At 38.4% G+C, this 22186-nt stretch overlaps 1 protein-coding gene across 2 annotated transcripts in view; it reads right to left on the minus strand.

The window, feature by feature from the left end:
• USP32 (ubiquitin specific peptidase 32) overlaps positions 1 to 22186 on the minus strand; it is a 72310-nt gene that overhangs the window by 21983 nt on the left and 28141 nt on the right. Inside the window, exons 5-14 of one of the 2 annotated variants that reach the window (XM_034068860.1) lie at positions 21025 to 21184; positions 11533 to 11664; positions 10003 to 10110; positions 9118 to 9233; positions 8672 to 8734; positions 6719 to 6802; positions 4282 to 4343; positions 4061 to 4163; positions 2255 to 2300; positions 824 to 993 (exon numbers count right to left, since the gene is read on the minus strand). In XM_034068860.1, the coding sequence (XP_033924751.1) occupies positions 824 to 993; positions 2255 to 2300; positions 4061 to 4163; positions 4282 to 4343; positions 6719 to 6802; positions 8672 to 8734; positions 9118 to 9233; positions 10003 to 10110; positions 11533 to 11664; positions 21025 to 21184 (1044 nt within the window). Of the gene's footprint in view, positions 1 to 823; positions 994 to 2107; positions 2301 to 4060; positions 4164 to 4281; positions 4344 to 6718; positions 6803 to 8671; positions 8735 to 9117; positions 9234 to 10002; positions 10111 to 11532; positions 11665 to 21024; positions 21185 to 22186 lie in introns of both variants that reach the window. The other variant, XM_034068859.1, reaches the window with a different exon arrangement.

Here is a 22186-nt window from a genome sequence, read left to right on the forward strand (position 1 = left end):
TCTCCAGGCTGAACAGCCCCAACTTTCTCAGCCTGTCTTCATACAGGAGGTGCTCCAGTCCCTGATCATCCTCGTGGCCTCCTCTGGACTTGTTCCAACAGTTCCATGTCCTTTTTATGTTGAGGACACCAGAACTGCACACAATGCTCCAGGTGAGGTCTCATGAGAGCAGAGCAGAGGGGCAGGATCACCTCCTTCGACCTGCTGGTCACGCTCCTGTTGATGCAGCCCAGGATACGGTTGCTTTCTGGGCTGTAAGCACACACTGCAGCCCCCTCATGTTCATTTTCTCATTGACCAACACCCCCAAGTCCTCCTCCTTGGGCTGCTCTCAATCTCTTCTCTGTAGCTGTGCCTGGGATTGCTCCGACCCAGGTGTAGGACCTTGCACTTGGCATGGTTAAACTTCATGAGGTTGGCATCAGTCCACCTCACAAGTGTGTCAAGGTCCCTCTGGATGGCGTTCCTTCCCTCCAGTGTATCAACCGAACCACACAGCTTGGTGTCATACTTAGATTGAAAGCACTAAAGTGTTCAGTTATTAAAATATTTCAATACTGAAAGTTGTGTTCGATTTCTGAGTTTCATTTAAGAACATTTTGAATGTTTCTCTTCTTACAAAGCACTTTATTGTAGCCCCAGAAGTAGAACACATTTTTCTCCTCTTAAAGTAAGAGTAAGAAACCCCAAATTTGTTACACGACAAAGCAGTGTTAAACCACAATCAGGCCACTAGCTGAAAACAAGAAAGAAATAAAAGGCTGTGATGAAAGGATGCTAAAAGGTATTTTCTCCTATATATACATGACTCCAATGCATTTACCTTCACTGGTTCTTGTGTTACTAGGGGTTGGTTATCGATAGCTCCTGGCTTCTGAGGATTAAGCTGTAGCAAATTATTCCCATTGGTTCCAAGGAAACACTGGTTATTATTGTCCGAAGTATTATGCTGCCTAGCAAAATCAGTCCCTGGTGTGCCAGGGTGAAGGTTATCTGTAATGCAACACAGGAGAAAAAAAACAAACCCAAAAACCTCAATTTCAGTTCATGATTCCATAAAACCATAATGGAATGAGTTAAACACTTGTATCCTTTTTTGTTTGTTTCTAAAGGTGGTCATTGATGAAGCTTTTATCCTTCATACTTCAGTAAAACATGCAACTCTTCCAAACTACAATGACAAATATGCTGTTACTCTCAGAAAAGAAGTGGATGTACAAGAGGCAAATACCAAAGCAGATACTTACACAAATATTGGTTTGAAACAGCCTAAGTTTGTGTGAGTAAATGTGTTTAGCATTTGCTGTCTGGATGTCTGAGTATCAAGCTCCTGAAAATCTCACATGCATAACTGAATATATACATATAATATATATATATGCAATAACAACTTTTTAGTTTTTCTCCTCAAAAAGGCAAATGTTTTTATCTCACAGCATCTCCTTTGGTTATGATGCAGAACACTAAACAGAAGGAAAAAGAAACTTGTCTCCCTTCCTGCCCTTTGTCCATCTCCCCTCACCCTCACACCAGAAACAGACACTGGAATTCATCTACTTAAAATGGACATTCAGCTGCCTCTTAAATAAAAAGATAAATCTCAAATTCTCACAAGAACTGACTGAAAATTATCACTAAAATCTCTTCTTTCACAAAGCTGGCTCCTGAATTCTGCACTCATTTGGATCACGTCCTGTTAAACTCTAAGTGTGCTTTTCCTAACTTCATTTCTGCTTCTTTCCTCTTTCTATTATCTGAGGTCAACCCATTGCAAGACACTACAATGCCAGCTGGGTATGAGCTAGAAACAACTTTATGTGAAGAGGGGACAAAAAAGTCCACTCAGAAAACAAATGCTAGGACAAAAACCTGTAAATCTTGAAACAATTCTGGAACCTAATCATAAAGTAACAGATGAACTGCTGTTCTAACAAGGCTGTTTCTTATCCACCCCAGCCTGAAAAACCCTGTAGCTCACCCATGTCCATGCATAAGCCACTTCTGCAATCTAAACTGTTATCTTCACCTGGAGGAATCCATGCAGTATGTAGCTTTCTCAAAACCTGCTCTACATTAAACCTCCAAGGAAAGAAGATGTTATGCTTACTGCTGCTAGTGGTCTCTGAGGCTTCTGATGCTGTAGAAATATTATCTGAACACTTCTCTTCTGTTGCACTGAAGTAATTAAGACCTCCCATTTTGTCTTCTCCCTGTTCTGAAGCATTGGCTGCAGCAGCTATGAGTGAATTCTTACCTCCACTCAAGACAGATGAAGGCTCTATCACAACAGGGTTTGCATCCTAAAATTGGTAGGCAAGTAGAAAAGTTAATGATAAGCCAGTATCAAAGATGTTTAGCATCAGCCAAACCAAGCACCAAAATTCCAGCTGTGTGACCACCTCTGCATATCCCAAATGAGCTTTATAGATAAAACAAAGTAGAATTCTACATGTGCAAAAGCAAACAGCCAAAATGGTTAAACCAATGGAATCGACTCTTTGGTAGAATACAAAAACTGCAAAATACCAGAATTATTTCCTCTATCTCAATGCACAAGAAGACAACCATTTTAGACAGCTATAATTACAGTCTATAAATACATGAAGATTTGTCCCTGTTGAATTTCATATGGTTAAATGAGAACACCAGCACAACAACAAAAACATTCTTTCCTCAAACCTGCAACAATTTAGTCTTCCCTAACTTTGTTTTGAAACAAAGTTCCCTTGTTTCCCTTGGAGAAACAGCACTGCAAGGGCAATCTGGCTCAAAATGAGGCAAAATAAAGGGGGAGAGAAAGATCTGCATCCCTCCAAAAGTGTAACTTGACCAGTAGAGACAAGATGCAAGAAGAATCTTAACCAATTTACAGCACCAGCCACAACATGAAATGGCAATAAATGAGAAAACGGAAGAAAAAGGGAGCCTCACTGAGCCTTAGAGAGGGAAAAAGAAAATCCATGTAATGAACATCACTGATAAAAGGGATTTTTCCAGTCTTATGTTGTCCCCTATTTACCACATCACTAAAGATCATATTCTGTCAAATGACAAACTGTGCAGTACAGCTAAAAGTATAAAAATGAGACTAGAATGTATGCTGGAATTACAGTAATCATTTATAGAGTTTCATGGAAATTCCAAGTGTTCTCTTTGCTGAGAGGCTGACAGAATGACTAATGGCATCGTGCTATTATGCAAAGGATTCAGTATGAGATCTTGTGCATCTCTGAGCACTTACACTATGACAAGGATCATCTTATCTATTATCTCAGGCATTTAAGCCATCATTTGTCCAATTCACTGTGCATAAAGAACAACTGTATTGCATTGTTATTTAATGCATATGTTGTATTTTCTGACTATTTTTAGTTATTTGTATTTATAAGACAACTCAAATACTTTGATGGTTATCACTATACCAAACTTTCCTGAGAAATAGTTTACTTTTGGGTAACCTGCAAAGAATATTTATCTCCACCTCAATTAAGTGTTACTAAATTTACTAAGTATGATTTCTTCTGTAAAAAATCAGAGTGATGCTTTAACTTGAAAGTTTAAGTTGGAGGGTATTTAAAGAGCACTCGGTGCCTACAAGGTTTTAGTAGGACCCCCCGATCACCATCAGGTACTGGGCTACTTTTCCTCATTGCCTATAAACCAAGTACGTCAATTCCCTCCTGTTTGTCCAGAAAAAGCACAACTGTGTATCTGCGGTCCAAAGTCAGAACCAATACAGGCAACTTCATTATCAAACTAATCCAAAGACTTAAGCGAAGTACTATTGTGAGAGTATGCTTTTATTCAAACAATATTTTGACATGCAGGAATGATGAAGTGAAGCACAGAAAGAGATGACAGGTTAATGAAATTACACTGAAAACCTCACCATGTGGCAGTGATTCAGCAAAACAATCTTTGCCACTAAGACAGAGAAGATGCTTAATTTCAAGCATTATTGGTTAAGCAGTCATTTGCTCCATGCTGTTTTTTTCATCCACATGTTCACAGGTTTAGAGAAATCACTTATTCAGTACATTATTATTATTATTATACTTACATATTTGACATATTCTTTCCACTGATGCCACCACGGCATTGCAATAAGAAACCAGTTGTGCCCTGGTTGAAGGCCATACCTGCTTTCTCTTTCTAACCAGCCTCTGCACATAAAGAATGAACAACATGAAGCACCAGCTGGAACAGGGAAATTGCAGTCCTTTTGAAAAGGACTAAAAGGTGATTCTGAAACCCATTAAAAATTCTGAGCAAAACATGTACCTAATAATCTGCCCTTCCTCCTCTGGAGTGGCAGGTCGTAGCCCCAAAACTATATGACACACCTGGAAGAAGAAAGCAACTGTTATTGAGAACCAAACCAGTATGAAAGCACTGGGCAAATGAAAGAAAAGAACATGAGACTTTTCTGAAAATCCTTCTGAATCATGTAGCAAGACTACCTAAAATTGAACAAATCACTAAGAAAGCAGTATTGTGAGCTATGCGATTCACAACCTGTTCCCACTGTTAAGACGAAGATACCTAGAATGACAAATGACCTACAACAAATTAAGGTGAACAGAGAATGAATTTTCAGGGCTGAAGCGCATGCTATAAACGATCACAGGAACTGACATGGATCAGATACACAAAATGTTAAGGTGTCTGTATGTATTGGACAGAGGGCATGAGGAACAGGAGCAATGCAAGTGGTTGGGAGAAGATAAGCGAAAGGTTAGGGAAAAAAAGCAAAATGGGAAGTGGGATTTTATCCCAAGGACAAGACAACAGCCCCAGATGGCTAATATTTTACTCCTCTCTTCCTAGGAAAACCATCCCAGCCTTGCTGCAGTGAGTACATCTCTGCTGGGCTCTCCCAGCAGCTCCCTGCCACAGGGCATGCGGCTGGGAGGGCTGAGCAGAGAGGAGCAGGCTCTGCAGGAGCCTTTGTTTCCCATTGCAGGAGGAGGGTCAGCTGTCTGGTCTGCAGACAGTTCTCAAATTGGTTGCTACTCATAACATGATTTATAGTCTTTTCCTTATGTCTCTTTGGAGGGTATCAATTTGCGTCTCAGCTGGAGATTTCTAATGACTGGTGAGATATCTTATTTAAATTTATACTGCAGTGTGAGGGACCATTTCACATTCTGAATACAACAAAGGCCATTGGCTGCTGGGAAGCAACAGATTTTCCAGCACACACAACACAGCTGGTTCCAGTGTTTCTTTTTAAACTCATGGAGCACTGTGCCAGTGTCAGATTCTTCCTCTAAACTAACCCTGCTGCAAACAAACCAATTTGTTGACAAGCTTTCCAGGGTGCTCCACTCAGACTACTCAGCTTTTGTCTGCAGATGAGACACACAAGCTCATGACAGCTTAAATAGATGCCCAGACAAATCAATGGCAGACTCTGTCCCCTGTGTGAGTGTGTTATGAAGCCTGCAGCATGAGATGGGGGTGCCTCATAGGATAAGGTTTATCAAAAGATGCTACACTCAATATATTACTTTTAATGATGATTATCATGAAGTGTTCATTATTTCTGTTTCAGTCTGGCTCAGATATTTGTTAGTTCATTAATATTAACTTATAATAGGATATTTAATAGTAGACGGTCCAAAAATAAAGACAGCCCTTCTTGAGAAGGTTGCAATGTAAGTGAAACCTGATGCAATCAGAGACAGAAAGAATCTGCAGAACTTTCTGATTTTATTCTTTTCAGCTGTGGTGTTGTTGATGGCCCCAGAATACTCTCCCCTCAGTCGCCCTGAAGCTCTTGGAAAAGTATAGTTCAAAATACAGTATATAAAGTAGTCTGGGGCCATAACCAGGAGAATGAGCCACATGCAACCATAATTATTGTAAAAGCCACACAGCTTCTCCCTGATGAAATATGTTTCTGCTACAATTTGACCCTGTAACCATTTAAGCTTCATGGTAAGATGAGAATAGAGCCCACTGGTTCTCCCTGGTCTTCCTGGGAAGAGGTGAAGCTGTTGTATGGGCTGGAGGTGAATGCTAAATTGGGGCAAATCTTCAAGGCTCCATTCGGATTATTATTACTTCAAGTATCAATATCTACAGCAAATGTGTAAGGAACAAGCTGCAGGGAATGAAAACACACTTAGGGGTTTATTTTCTGTACAAAGTGAGCCAGTGCTAAAACATGAATAAATTATGAAAATCCAATTCAAGCTCAATTAAAACCAAACTCAGTACACACTTAATCCTCAGCTTCTGCAACACAATAGTGATATGATATCACAGCTTTCAAGGACTGCTTCATTAAGAAAGCAATGAAAGGTTTCTTAGAAGGCCTTAACAGAAAACATAAAGGGAAAGTGGTTGCAAAGAGTCAGCAATACCTTTTCTCATGTCTTGTGTCACTTTCTCAGCAAAGATTTGCAAGAACTGGTCAAGAACAGCCTTTTTCTAATGGAAAACACAACTGCTGATACACTTGAAATTTCATTGCATAAACAGCAGCCTATGTTCACTTTAACAAATTAGGCATCTCCATACACTAAAAAGAATAATAATCAAATAGAGAATCATTCTGTCAAGGTAATGCACAACTGCAAACCCACATGACTTACTGCAAGAGCCAAAGCAGTAAGCATGGTGACACAAATGCTACCGCTGCACTTTGTGGCCACACAAAAAGCTCATGAATTATTTGCCATCATTTTTGAGTTTAAATTAACTCTAAACATACCTGAAAAAGCAGATTTAGAAATTCATTGGCAAGTGCACTCTTCACACTCCATATCTGGTAGTCCTCCAGAGTGAGGTGTCCAAGCTTAGATAAAAGCAGGAGGAAGGAAATGGGAAGGAAAAACCATCAAACCATTAACCTATTCCTATTACACTGCTCATTAAATGTGTCACACCAGGCAAAAGCCAGTAAGTTGATAAAAATTAGCATCTACCTCTCTGCTAATAAAATTTGATGCAATCAAAGAGGAAAAATGCAGTTTTAGCATAACCTAGGCAGCCTATAACAGAGAGAACCAAAAAGCTTTGAGAGTACAGAGGATGAACTATGCACAGCATGTAACCTTTGCTCCTCCTCTCCACTGTTCAGAGTTAGTATTCATGCTCAACTGCAGGAGTCATATTTTCTCAAACCATGAAACCAGCAGCAGCAATATGTGACTGGTTTTGTGTCCTACAATGTGATTGCCCTGACAAGATTAAGACAAGCTAGGACTCTGATAGTCCAAACAACCTCTGCACATGCAGATATTTGCATCCATTCAGAACCCAACCATCCTCCTTTGTGGCTTGGGAAAAACTATTTTGGATGATCAAGTCCTTGTGACCTTACCTTACAACACAAGTCCTATTAATTCTTAACCACTTAGCATAACACTGACCAATGTCAGAGGAACTTGTGATTTTCATCAGTTCAGTGACAGGATCAATCTGAATTTCTTATATTGTACTATCATTCAGAGCCATTTTTACAGCAGTGGCAGTTACTCTGCCTCTTCTTACAGACCATTTCCTCCAGAGTTCATATAGGTCAAAGCTAACATATGAAAAGAGGTTAAATAATTTATGTAATTACTGCACCATCAGCTCTTTCAGCACTACATCCACGATGCAACTATTAAAGATATACTGAAGACTTAGGGAGTTTCTTTAACTCTTTGTGGAAACAAGACTGCAATACACTTGCTTATAAAGTACCCTTCTGAAAAAAGCAAACACTAAAGCCTTTACATCATGAAAGAAAGAGCTCAGTGAAGCTGCAATTTCTACTGCTTTGGTAATAGAAGAATGAAAACATTTGCCTACCACTTTGTTGGAGTACAAGCAGGCAAGGCGAATATTAAAACAAGTAATTAAATATTTCTAGGCATTCCTTATGGTTTTTATTGAATTATTTATAGCTTCCAGACACTCTTCCTAATTAGTGAAGCGAAAGATGAAATAATGGAAGCAACTTCCTCTCTATTGTTTGCAGATGATAGTGCCCATCTTGAAAAAGCAAGAACGTAATTAAAGGTTTACACACAGCCAACTATAAAGCGCAATATAAGCTACTCAGGCTTTTTGCTGTGTGTCCTGACAGTCATGACAGATGCCTCCACAGTTTCATGAATACTTAGCTCTGAAACAATATCGCTGGTATATAGTTCACTGGTTGTATACAATATTATTGCAAGCAAAGTAGCTTGATAATGATAATGCATAACTTATTACTGAATTAATATAACTCTGTCCTAGCACAGGAGGATAATGTGTCTTCCACAGCATAAAATATAAGATACACTAATGCACTGCCCCCCTTTTTTCACAAGATCATTTATAACATGAAACCAAAGAACAGTTTCTCCAGAACAATAGTCAAGCATCAGATTTAAAACTGGTATTCATTTTTCAAAGCAAAACCTTGCAAACAGGATGGGTATGCTTCAAATTGGTTTTGTTGGTTATGTATTTTTGGTTGAGCTTCCTATATAAAAGCTGGTTTATAAAACTCAAACATGTTCCTTCTCTCACAGAACAATGTGGAAAATTTAATGGAAAAGTGACATTTCTTGAGAGTGTCTTTTATTGACATGTCTGTGCTTTAATGAAAGCCTAAGATTTTACTTTCTTTCCTGTAAATAAACTGAAGAAGCCAGGGTATAAAAACAAGGGAAGAACTTCAAATTCCTACCTTTGTGTTATCATGCATATTCAAAATATCTTCTACAATTTCAGACAAATCCATGTTCAATTCCTTAACAAACAAAAGGGTTACAAAAGAGAGTTAAATTCCCACAGCAATCCCTGGAGCTGCATGTGTTCAGAATAAAAATACAACTAAGAAATATTGATGGTTCCTCCATGTAATTCACAACTGAGTGCTTCCAGACAGTTGTACTTTTGTACCTAAGGCTTCTTTATATGAAACAATGGACATTATAGTCACACCATTCTGCTTTGGTCAAAGTTACACAAGGTAAGTTACACCCAAATATCAATACCCCTCCGCTAAGGTAAGTAGTTCAAGGAAGCCTGTGTTTCACTGAAACCATGTTCAAACAACATTCCCATTCCTGCTTCTGAAGGATGATTTTAAGAAAGAGAAGCAACTGAATAAAACCCCCAAACAGAACTTACAGGTATTTTATCAGTACGGTTATCCTTCCAGACCTCTAAAAGTGCAACCACCATCTCCTTAAGCTCAGTGCGAGACAACACACCATCTCGGTCAATGTCAAAAACCTTGAAGCAAACTGAGAGAAAAGGAAATTACTTTTCTATGTCAGAACTACTCAACAACTATTATTTTCTGCGCTTCCCTTGCAGAATGTAAGTCTGCAGAGTCACAAGAACCTGATTTAGTGCTGACAGTTCTGATGAGGCAGGATGCATGTGTGGTAGTGAGGAAATGGAGCAGCTGTGTTTAATAAACTGAAATCTAGATTCTTGCAATTCCGTGCTGTGTTTTCTGATGTGACATAGAAGGGAACATATGTGCATCCAGAAATTTCCAGGGAATGATAGCCTTTAAGCTGCAGCAAGAGGGCTTTGGAAAAGTATGGAACAAAGGTATTTCAAAACACAGGAATCTTGCAGGGAGACAGCTTAAAACTGGACAGTCAATCAGCCAGAACATACTTTTCACCACAAAACAACCAAATAGGAGGATCAGATTATATTATATCTAATGAATATGTGTTTGCATTTCCTTTACTGAGATCCACATTTCTGCATCATAATGCAGAACACTAAAAAATAACTTGTGAATTTTAATCTTTTTCCCCCAAACAGGTTGATAATTTATATGAAGCTATGGGTAAGCGGCAAAATATACAGAACCAGGTTTAATCATCCTTTATAAAATGAAGCCTTAATAATTAGAATTCCTTTATTTTTTTAACTTCTGCAGCCTGCCTCACACTTATCCAATGGAAACATTCTAAACACGTGGAAACAACTGAACTTCATTGGTCAAACTGTAAAGCTTCTCTAAGATAAACAGTTAACACTTTGCATACTTACACTTCTGTCTTTCTGCCAAGGGTCCCCTGCAACATGCTGAGAGCCCACAGGAAATTTCTTTAAAATCTATGTGATTGTCTCGGTTTTCATCAAAAGCATTAAATAAACCTGCAAACCACAAAAGCATCTCCTGTTACAGCATCTGGCTGGAAGAGCTGACAGTCATAGTCAGCATTTACATGGTGGGTTAATGGTTAAAAGAGAAATACAAACACTTATAACTAAGCATAAAAAATGTAATTAAGCCCTACTAAGACCATTTGAATGGTGAATCAGATCACTCTTGTATCAAGAATTCTGAACTGTAGCCTTATTCTCACACCTTCCTTGTAATGATTGATTTACAGAGTGTCCACCCACCCCAGCATGGGCAGGACAAGCAAGGAACAAGATGGCAAAGGTACTCAGATGCAAGATGCTTTCACTCTTCACAGTGCCTGATAGAAACAAAACTCACTAACTAACACTGCATGTTTTGCCATGAGTGAGTGAGGAGTATCAGTTACCAGCCTTCAAATGATTTGAGAGTTCTATTCATTCAGCACATATAACTTTTTTTGTCCAATAATCATTTTTTTCTCTTTGTGCAAATGACTCAGTTGCACTATCCACAGAAGACATATTAAATGATCAGAAACCATTTGAGTTTCCCCATAGCAGCTGCATAAATTTATATCACTAAGTAGATAAAACACACTTCCGAGCAAAAGGATGTGGGGAAATATCCCTGTTGAATTGAACATAAATTCTGGTGTTTTAACAGCTTGCATCCACTGCAGATGAATTTCCCACTTTGTGCTTAGTGTTGCCACTTGTCAGTAAAGCTGACCATTTGGTGGTAAAAAATCATCATTCTAGGACTGCAGACAAGTACTAGAACACAAGCAGAATGTTACTTAATGTCCTTATATTGTGCAGTAAATGGCAATTAGACAGTTGCAACCTCCACTTATTACCAGAGTGGCTTCAACTTGAAAGACCAAGCTTGGTTATTAATGGCTAAGTTGCAACACACGAATCTCCTGACCAACTCTTCTGAACAAAATCTTCCTTCACTTCCAGTGTTTGGGTAGACTGTTTCATTGACTGCATGATACAGCTTCTGACCTGCACACTGAATTCTCATTTAACAGATGAAACTGATATTTATCAGTTTAAGAATGGTCTTGTATTTTACCTCATTCAGGGACAAGAGTATATCTTGTCATTAAGGAGCACAGTGAAAAAATATAAGCAATCACAGGGCAAATTATACATAAAATTTGACATATTTCCTGACAACTAAGAAGAATGCAACACATATCACTTCCTTTGTCATTCTAGATTTCCCGACAAATAGAGATTTCTCAGGCATCTTTTCTGCTCTGCAAACATTCAGAATTCAGTGGAACAAATCTCTCTAATTTAAGCTTAAAATACATTTTTAAATAGGTCCACTGTTAAAGCCATAAAATGTACATGTCAGTAGAGCATCAGGTACTGAACACCTCAGCAACATCAGCTCCTCACAGGTTTGATTGAATTCCATACCTTCACTCAGAGATGGATGAATAGGAGGGGAAACTAAGGGGGCAAACGTTTCTAAATCAAAGCGTCCAGTTCTTGATTGAGCTTTTAGCAGCCAGTATCGTTTTTCGAGATCGATGATGTCAGATTCTTCCACTGTATAAGCAAGAGAAATAAAAGGAATTGTTGGTAATACCTAGACCATGTTAGAATTTAGCACCAAATAAAAATGCAGCATTATTTGTCACAACAAAAAATAATGTGCATTTTTTTATACCCAGCTCCTGCTTACAAACATTAAAAATGAGCAACAGAGAAATAAAGATCCAATTTTACCTTGTTTATCTACAGAATCATGTCACCATCTAGGAATTCCCATCAACAACACACAAGTGTTCAGAGATACAGAAATGAACTTTTCCACTGCTAAAGGCTAGAGCAGTCTCTTCATTTTCACTTATCTCTTCTTGGTGAATTGCACAGGCAGATTACATGTGCAGTACCTTATTTTCCATAGGATCTAGTATTTAAATCCTCTAAAAGGATGCAAAGCAGCATGTAAAAAAAATCCCAGACTTTCAGATATATATATCTAAAATATATATATTTATATAATATATATATTTATATAATATATATATTTATTTATATATATATATATAAAAGTATATAAATAGTACTTGGCTGCTCTTGAAAACCCCATGTTTGCAAGTTCTAGTCTTCTGAGACAGTAACAATGCTAAATTTTAACGTGACTTTTAAACACTGCATCTCATCATTAACTTTTTCTAAATATAAACCACATTTGTTTCACTTTATTTTTACACTACAGGCACACTCAGGAACCCAGTCAACATTGGGGAGTGAAATACAAACCTAGAAGATACTTTAAAGGGAGGAACTTACAAGCTAATTTACAGAAGGGAGGACAAAAAGCCAAACTCCCAGACTAACAATGAGTAAAGCAAGGTGCTAGGCAAAGGAGAATAAAAACAGGCAGAGGAAGAACTTGTGTTTTCTTTCAAAACCTTCTATACAGATTTTGGTCTCTATGTTTTATCCTTGGAAATAAAAAATATAGATAGATAAACATGCAGTTTCTGCTCAACAATAGTTTTAACCTTTTTATACATGCAAGTGTGTCACAACACTGCTTTAGGTCACTACAAATTAATTGGTTCTCAAATAGATATGTAATGACAAAGCTGTCTATATTAAGAACCGCTACGTGTGATCCCATTCCCAGATGGTTCTGAGCCTTTAAATCCACGCCAGCTTTCTAATAGGTTTAACTTGAGCTATTTGGCCTGGTTTAGTCAACAGAAACAATAATAATCCTGTAAGGCTTAAGAACAGAAGAGAACCCAAAGAAGTTATATGCCAAATTGAAACTTTATTGATTTCTTTTCTTATTTCTGTCCTAAGTAGTAGTAACTTGCTCAGAATAGTAACTTAGGTAACGTAAAATAAGAATGAATTAGTAGTAACTACCCAGCACATCATGTAATGCATCAAAACTTACATAGTATCTTGCTCTCAACAGCAGAAAGTGTGGAAAAATTCTAACAAAAGTGCCATGTCTGAATGAATCTTTCCATGCTGCTGAAGAGTGCATGGGATTTACATCTTCTTGTAAAGTATTTTTGGACAGGCTAACTAGAAGAGTAAGATCAGTAAAACATGTCCTCTTTTTCCTTTGTACAGTCAGTACAATCACTAGACCAGCCATACAGTAACATTCAGAGCATCCACACCAAAGCTACAGTCCCAGGGCCACATTAAACTAACCCAACTTCAGGCTGAAAAGTTTACCTTCCCCCTTAACCCCAGGTATGGGTGCAGCATCCTCATTTGCATCATTATCAGCTATTGTGCATCTATAAAGTAAATGAGGTAAGAGAACTGATCCAAAAATAAAACTAAACTGATTTTCCCCTTCTCTTCTCCCTCTCCTTCCTATATGGATCAATTCCTTTATCTGGCTTATCATCTCCTGGCTCTTGGCTACGTTGTAAACATAAAGTCATTTGGGTGTGAAGGGACCTCATAGATCACCTGGTTCCAACCTCCTGCAGTGAACAGGGACATCTTCAATTATATCAGGTTTCTCAAACTCCATCTAACCTGATCTTGAACATGTCCAGGGATGGGGCATCTATTGCCTCTCTGGGCAACCTGGTCCAGTGTTGCACCACCCTCATCATCTAGTCTCAATCTACCTTGTTTTAGTTAAAACTATTACCCCTCGTCCTGTCACTACAGGCCCTACTAACAGGTCTGTACCAAATCCATAAGGGAACAGTAATCTAGAAATACAAAGGAATGTTACTCTACTAGAATAGGAAGAGGAAGAGAAATGAAGTAGTTATTTCTTTGAAGATGAGCACACAGAAATATCATAGGTGCTTTGGACTGGCACAGATGTAAGCAGCTTCGCAGTCCTAAGCTGAGCAGTCAGGTGATGTTGAACTGCACTGCATGTGGTATGTTCCAAGACACAGAGGGATGGCATGATGTAACAACATACATGCCCCATAATGGCCAACGTATCAGATGGGGGCAAATCTACCAAATTAAATGCACTCTCCTTCAGTCCTGTTGCCTCTGCAGGTACCAGGGTGCTACAGTATTGATAAGAAAGAGCTTACAAGACATGACATTAAGACTAGAGCACCAGTATTCTGCAGGAAATCCAAGAGAAAGTATACTTGTGGAGTTCCAAGAACAGAAATAAACAAAAAGTAAAATAATAAAGGCATAAGCCACTTTATGAGACAGAACCATAAGCACATGAAGAGAATCACTGTACTATTGTACTACCTAAACAACTGCACAAAAAGGGCAAGTTTGTACTGGCATTTAGAGGAATTGCACATACACATCATTTCCCTCATTAGCAAACACAAAAGCATTATGCTAACTCTCTTGAGCATACACATGTAAATCAGTTTCCTTTTAATCTACCTTTGTGACTGGGAAGAATAACAAATGTGCTAGTTTGCTCTCCATTTGTGAAATAATGCAACACTAAGAATATCCAGAACAACAGAAGTTCACATTGTCTTTACTGAAGAGTAAATCTGCAGAAGCCAGCTTTAATGGCAGGTGCATTATTTCTTTTTAGTAATTAAGAACTGCAAGCCAGGGTCTCTGGCCAAATAAAACATTCTCCACATCTACAGGAGAAGCTATTTGTGCTCCAGTTTTTAAACTGTACTTCACAGATGGTTTTTACAGTGCTAACTTTATTGGTTTATTGTTTTAATCTCAGACAAGAAAGGTTATCAAAAAGCATCTTATCTGCAGTTCTGGTCAGCAGTGGCTGAAATAACATCATCATTTAAAAGACAAAGAATAGCTGGTGAGTATTAGCATAAATGCTACGTTGATGTTATAGCCAAGGCAGGTCCAGGCTATTGATTTTCTGCATAAGAGCTGAACATTTTAGAAAGGGAAACTGAGAAAGTGGTAAATAACATTTTTTGTACTGATGAGACTGAAGTAAGGTGGAATCCAAGTCAAAATGTGACAAAAGAATACTTTTCACTCATAGCAACAACTAACTGAATTGTAGCTCACTGCAATAGTTTCACTTACATAAAATACAGAAGGATTTATTGGATTACAGCACACATGAAGGAGTAATTCTGCAGCTGAAAAGCCAGCTCTTACAGAATTTGATTTCTCCAGAGTGATTTTTGGCACATAATCTTGTAAATCAGTCTCGGGATATGCTGTGCACCATCTATTCCTCCATAAAAGTAACCTAAAAGAAATCTCTTGCAATTTATGATGTATACATATAATCATATTTGGTAGTGAAGTTTAAATGAAGCCTGATAAAAGCAGACTGCCCTTATTATCCAAACATACTGATGTGTATGAAAAAACCTGGTGTGTTCTAAAGAGCTTTCATAAAACGGATTTTACTTTTCCAAAGTATGGGGTTTTTTTCTCCTGAGTCCTGCTCAAATCCCATGAGAAGTGTGAACTGGGCTCTCATTCAGCAGTTCAAATCTTAAATAACCTCTGATTATATTTAGACGTGTACCTCATACATCCATCTATACAATGTAGCCCAAACCATCAGCACAGCCTGGCTTTCTAGGCAAGTAAGTGCTCATTTTTATCAATTAGAAACATGATCTGATTATTTCAGCTCATGCAGAGGTATTACACATCTGTGAAACTTCACCATATACTACCACATTACTACCATGTGCTATTTTATATATCACTCATCCCTTGTCCATTAAACATATGAAAGCCTTTCAGAGCTGATCATGAATAATCATGAATAGTGTTTCTTAGCTCAATTCTCTAAAATGAGACAAGTATCATTCGAAGAACGATAATGTCAAGCACACAGCAAGTTTCCTATTGTAAAGGAAGGACAAGTAAACACCCTCAGTAAAAAGAGGCATCTGAGAAACTGTAAATATACTAAGAATGTGTTAATTTAAACCCAAAGGCCACACTAAGATGGACAGTCAGGTCACACAACAGTGATAAACACTGGAAAAAGCATCCCTCATTTCAATGCCATTCCCAAGGAATGTATGCCCTTCTTAAACAATACAAAGGTAGCAAGCCATGAATAATCTTCTGTCAGGAAAAAATTAAAAGCCTGTTTTAATTTTAGGCACTATTTATGATAATTCTTTATACAACCAGAATTCATTATGGATTTCAGTATATATGAAAACTTTAATTTTTACCCACCTATTGGCACAATCCTCTCTGGTTCACAGCAGTAGAAGCATACCATATTCCCAGCATTTTAACGGAAACTGGGTTTGCTTTACTGTTTACCATGATATCCTCCACACAAACCCCAGTCCCTGGTCATGGAGAGCACTCTTCATCACGCAGCAACAGAGCCAGAGCCCCTGAGTGACTGAACACCAAACTCTTCCTGACAGACCACACCTGTTTATTGCTTTCAGATTAACACATGGAAGGCTCCGGGACCTGGGCACAGAGAGCTGCTTTACAAGACACAAAATAGCCTGGGAACTAAGAGGATAACTAAGTGACAAGATGCAGATTAAGTGAGACTGAGGCTTCTTCTTATTTGCCTGGTCTGCTGTAATATTTCCATCTTTTTCCTTGTTCATTTGAAATATGGACACACATTAGAGAAGGGAATATTATAACTTCAGCCAAAATCCTTGTCAGACACACATTCTATGCATTCATCCAGCAGAATATGGATTATCAGTGCCATAATACAGGAACACATACGGAACAGGTATTAAACATGCACTTAAAGGCACCTTCCACAAATCTGAAATATTCAGAGTTTTCTTCCAGTGGCCTTCCACGTATCAGGATGAGATGGTGTTTCAAGAGTGGGTACCACAACTGAATTAGGGTACCTACAGAGCATGTATTTTACATCCAGCCTTTTAACGTGAGCAACGTTAAGTCATCACTTCACTTTTTCTTTTATAGACTCACATCTTCATCTTATAGTAAAGCCCTACAGGTTTATAAACCCATCTCTGACAGAAGAGGTTACTTCTACCACATTCAGTTTCAAATTCATTGTGTTTCAAAACCTCACTCTTCCATTTCACCCATGCTGCCTGGTTAGCCAGGGTTTCTCTCATTTATTATGCTAAATTAGCAACAACTTTATGCTCTAGAATACAATTATTATACTGATTACACATTGTCTTAACTGCATCTCAGAACATGAGAGCTGTCAGAAAAAACAGGAGCATTTTGATGAATATTTCTGATGACAGAAGAAAATGCCTTCAATTCAAAGGAGAATTAGGGTGCTATTTAGTAAGAACTCAGTGACACAAGAACCGGGTAACAATGAAGTACAAATTACAGTCTTCCAGTTTGAAACCAGTAACCCCTCTGATAAATGGAAGTATTCTCCCCCTGAAAGAGGACTGAAAACCTAAGTATATAAGCCCATCACATGTCACTGAGACACACCAAAATGAAACAGTCATGAAAGAAGGCAACCACCACCTATGCTGCACCAGAAGAAATCACTCCAGCCAAGTGAAGGCAAGCAATGAGGACTCACCTAGAGGACGACAGGTGTCATCTGAGTCTGAGAGGGAACAGAAGGAGCACCTGGTCTGAAACAGACCCAAACTGTGCTCATTTTACTTTGACAAAAAGGTCAAGAAGAAACATAACAGTCACTTGCATTTATAGTGAAGGGTAAAAAGGAAAAAGAGCAGAGACAGTCTGAAACCAAGGACATTACTGATGGAAAATGAAGATAAACTGCCCACAAATACATGTAGAAGATGTACTGGCATCATTTTCCCCTACTGGATAAAAAACCCCAACAAAACAAATAAGCCTCAATATCTCATGAAAGAAATGACACAGTGACCCCCAGGGTCTGCACTGGGGGGGGCGGAGGAGATCTTTCCACTTCTCATGTTCCTGTACATGACTCTGACAAACCAAGCCACAGAAAGCTGTGCTCTGCAGGTACAATGGAGTCTGCTCCATTCTGATACCTACAGGAATAAACCAGTCAGAGCAGGCAGAAAAATGACATCCACCAGTGGCCAAGGACTGTTGTATTATTGAGTTACTGCATTTGGACTTAGAGCACTGGAGAAGGTGTTTAATTTGTAATGATTTAGGATGCATAATGATTTGGGAGAATATTCCCCTGCAGACACTGTTTGTATTAGTAGCAGTCCCTGAAAAGATTTACCTTGATTTGCATGCTCCACCACAGTGCTATTCAGGATGGCATTTAATAACAATAATAAGTAAGAAAACCCAAATTCCTGCTAGTTGGTCAGTACTCAGTGGCAGGTGACACCCATATCCCTGAAAGTGATTTTTAGGAATAAAGGTCTAAGAGAAACTTAAATTATTTTGGTAGTTTCCAATTTAAGTGATTTATATTTATGATATAAGTGAAATGGAACAAAATTTGATTAAAAGCAGCGTGTGCAACTTCCTGTAACTTTAAAAGTTCATTTCTAATTACGTGTTGAGGAATATAATTGAAGTCATCTGCATACCAAAATAAATGTTATTTACAAGCAAAACAGTAGAATTCCTTTGTTTCCCTGGTAGCTTGGCTCATTAAGCAAACCTAAACGGAGTTACTGGTGCTTTGCAATAAAATGTTTGCTGTCTGTTTCTAAATCAGTGTTAATAACTTCCAGCGTTTTTATCGCTGTGATTTCTCATGTCTCTGACAAGACCCTGAATGGGAAGCACGCTGCTGGGAGAGGAAGCAGGGCTTGGCAGCAGGGGCTGAAGCAGGAGCCAGGAGAGGGCGCGCTGCAATCCCAGCTGGAGCGCAGCAGCAGGTGAGACATTCCCAATGGCACCGCGGAGGTTCACAAATTGCTGTTCTTTTTACAGGAGAAGAAACTGGACAAGCTTTGCTCTCTCAGTGTATTCTGGTAAGTGGGTGCCCAGATCCACTAAACCGTACTGCGGGTACAACCGTTATCCTAGGAAAAGTATTAGAAACAACCTTCACTTAGAGAAGTGTCAGAACAGCTCTTCCTGTTTTACACATTAAGATGTGTACACATGTTAACAAAACTTCTGTACTAAACTGTTCACTTTAGACTGACCCAATTAGACCTCAATTCCTCCCAAGTGCTCAAGCATTGGTACTCCCCTTACTTCTGCATCTGTTGGGTGGATTCCTGTACTGCCTGAAATCACAAGGGAAATCATCCAATACATTTTAAAGAGATGTATTTGTCCCGACCTGCAGAAGGCTGGTCAGTTCACCTGCAGGTTAGTTCAACAGTTCACCTTCATATTATCTTAAATTCCCATCAGTTTACCGTATATATCATCTGAAAGATCCCAGGCTGAAGACATCCTAACACAGACAACTACTTTCTGTTGCAATTATTACAACACTCCACTGGGAAATCAAAAACACGGTAGCATTTTGTCTTATCTAGAAGTCCAAAACTAACTGTCATATGATCTTTCCACGACTGGTTAAGTATACTGAGCCTGTGGACAGTATGTGGCTTGAAACACATTTTACCCATTCAAAAATACATGGAAGGTACATAGTTTTCTGGAACACAATGAAAAGCTTGTCCCCCAGATCCGACATGCACTTAAAGATCCAATAATGACTTCAAACTGCCTCAAATATTTTATCTTTTTAATCCTAACAACAGAAAACTTACTTTTTTCACTCAGTTCTACCATCATTATACTCAGCCAACAGCTTATAAAAGCTGTCAGTAAAGAAACAGAGACCATCACCACCCACTAGAAAACACTGGATTTCTCAGTAATCTGACACAATATAAAGCAACAGAAGTTAAATAAAAACTTCTGAAGAAGTTTTAATTTCAAAGCATGGAAAAATCAAAGACAAGCATTCAGAGGCATGGGGTAAGGCTTTCTTTGAACACTTAAGGCCACAGGCACTTGACAAGGATGGAGGCACAGCACATCTCCATTCGATACAGCTTGAGAGATTTTTTCCCAGGGCTGAAGTCTAGAAAACTCAAAGAGTTGGTTTGTTTGGGGTTCTTTAGCATACTTCTTTCGCTACCTTGCCTATTAGACCTCAGAATCTTCTGTAACCTCACTGTCTACTGCAGTCTCATGTAACGCAAACAATTACTTGTCTATAAACTTCTAACTTTATTATGCATTTTCATTTCAGATGGTCAGAACAGAATTTTAATGCTCACATTTGAAACCAAGAGAAAAACCTGCATGTTGCTTTATTCAAGTCACCCATCCATTTAAGAGATTAAATGCCACACTGACACCAACAAAGAAAATCTATGAGAGCACAACCAGATTGCTCAAATCCCTGACATCTCAATAGCGAACACCCTTCTCCAAGGGATACCAAAGTCCCTTAGATGCTTTACTGCAATGTATGCTTACATTACACTTGCACATCAAGTATAATTTATCAGCCTTCTGGTTTTACATTTAATTTAAAAAACAGCTGCTCCTTCTTTTATATCAATATAGACATAAGGAAGCACTTGTTCTTTGGAGATTATTCCTAAATGCAAATGCTGAGGACGTTTCTGTTTAGAGAATTTAGCTCCCTGCCTGTATCACATGACAGGAATATTACTTATTTTACAGCAGAACACAAATTAAGAGGTAAAACTTGTTTTTGAAACAGGCATTATTTTCAGAACTGCCTCCACAGTTTTATGATTCACAACATCTGAAAGACCAAATATAAACCCAGTATTAATGTCAAGTCACTTTAGATAAATGTTTTTGTCGAAAGAGAAGATATTTCTCCCCCCCCTTTTTTTTCTCCTATGAGAAATATTATAATCTCAGTATTGTCATCTCTTAAAACCAATAAGCCACAGTGTCCCTGTTCTTAACGTTTTACAGGTTACAGCACAAAAAGCAGAGTACAGATTAACAGAGAAGAAATTTCCCTCACTGAACATGTATCAGCGTAGTGAGATTTCCTGAACAGCTACACAAGGCAACAGTTTCTGTCTCTGGAACAGCTTTGAAAACCACACATAATAGCACCCAGCTTCATTTACTTACAGTGTGTGACTCCAGCCAGGGTTTGATAGAAGGTAGGGGTGTCGCTATCATCTGTGAGTGTCACATACACACCTCCAGACAGCAGCCAACGGGAAAACGTGAAAGCATCTTTGTTGTGCAACAGCCAAATCCTGAACTTCTCATAGTTTACCTTTTCACCCTGTAAGAAAAATAAGGAAACAGGAGCTGTTTTCTCTGCTTTCTCAGTGCCAGTAAACAGGAACTGGGACAATCTCCCATTAAAAAAAGTACTAAAATAATTTTTTTCTTTGGAACCATGCCTGCTTTTCCATTTCATTCTGAAATCCAGCACTGGGAAGGAAATTAAGACTCCTCAGCACTCTCCGTATTTCAACCACCTACTCAATGTGGTCTTTGGGAAGTCATTTACTCTAAACCTCAGGTTAAAAGGATTAGAAGAAAACCAGTTACTTACAACTCTAACAGAGGGTATTTTTATGAATTTGAATTTATTATGATAGATAAAAGCTCTTCTGTGCCAAGCAACAGGTGCTATAAAATCACAAACATTCTGTTCTATCTGCATGAGTATACAAACAGCACAGAAAAAAATGATTTTTGAATAACTAACATTATGATTAACCATGGGAGTTGCATGTCTATTTTCTGCCTCTACTGACCAAATCCCACTTTGAAGCATACATGTAAACATGACATTCACAGTATCTCCTGAGTTTAACTTCCTGAATATCTCACGGAGCTGCCTGTTCAGGAATACATAAAAACTGAAGACTCACAGAGTTTAACTGCTGGAGAGGCTGTTTAAACCATTTAGTTGAGTGGCTTCCAAGCTGTGGCCATGAAACCATAGGGATCAACACACTAATTTCTACAAGACCCACAAAACTAACTAAAATAAAAGCAAACCTATTATCAGTAGACAAATGCATTATGTGGAGATCCTCATCTCCATGGGAAGTAAAGAGGGGTCTGCAAAGTGAAAAAGGTTTCAAGTCGTTGATTATTTAAACTTCCCTAATATCACAGACCATTAAACTTCACTGAATTACACCTCTATAGAATTCAGTAATTTGCATTTGGCCACAGACTATCTGCAACTGCCAACTATGGAAAATGGAAAATCCACTTCTTCCTTTGTCCGGTTGCTCAAATCACCATTATCGCTAAAGTATTTGCTTCA

Source organism: Melopsittacus undulatus, chromosome 13 (assembly GCF_012275295.1).
Source record: "Melopsittacus undulatus isolate bMelUnd1 chromosome 13, bMelUnd1.mat.Z, whole genome shotgun sequence".
In the NCBI taxonomy this organism is placed as follows: domain Eukaryota; kingdom Metazoa; phylum Chordata; class Aves; order Psittaciformes; family Psittaculidae; genus Melopsittacus; species Melopsittacus undulatus.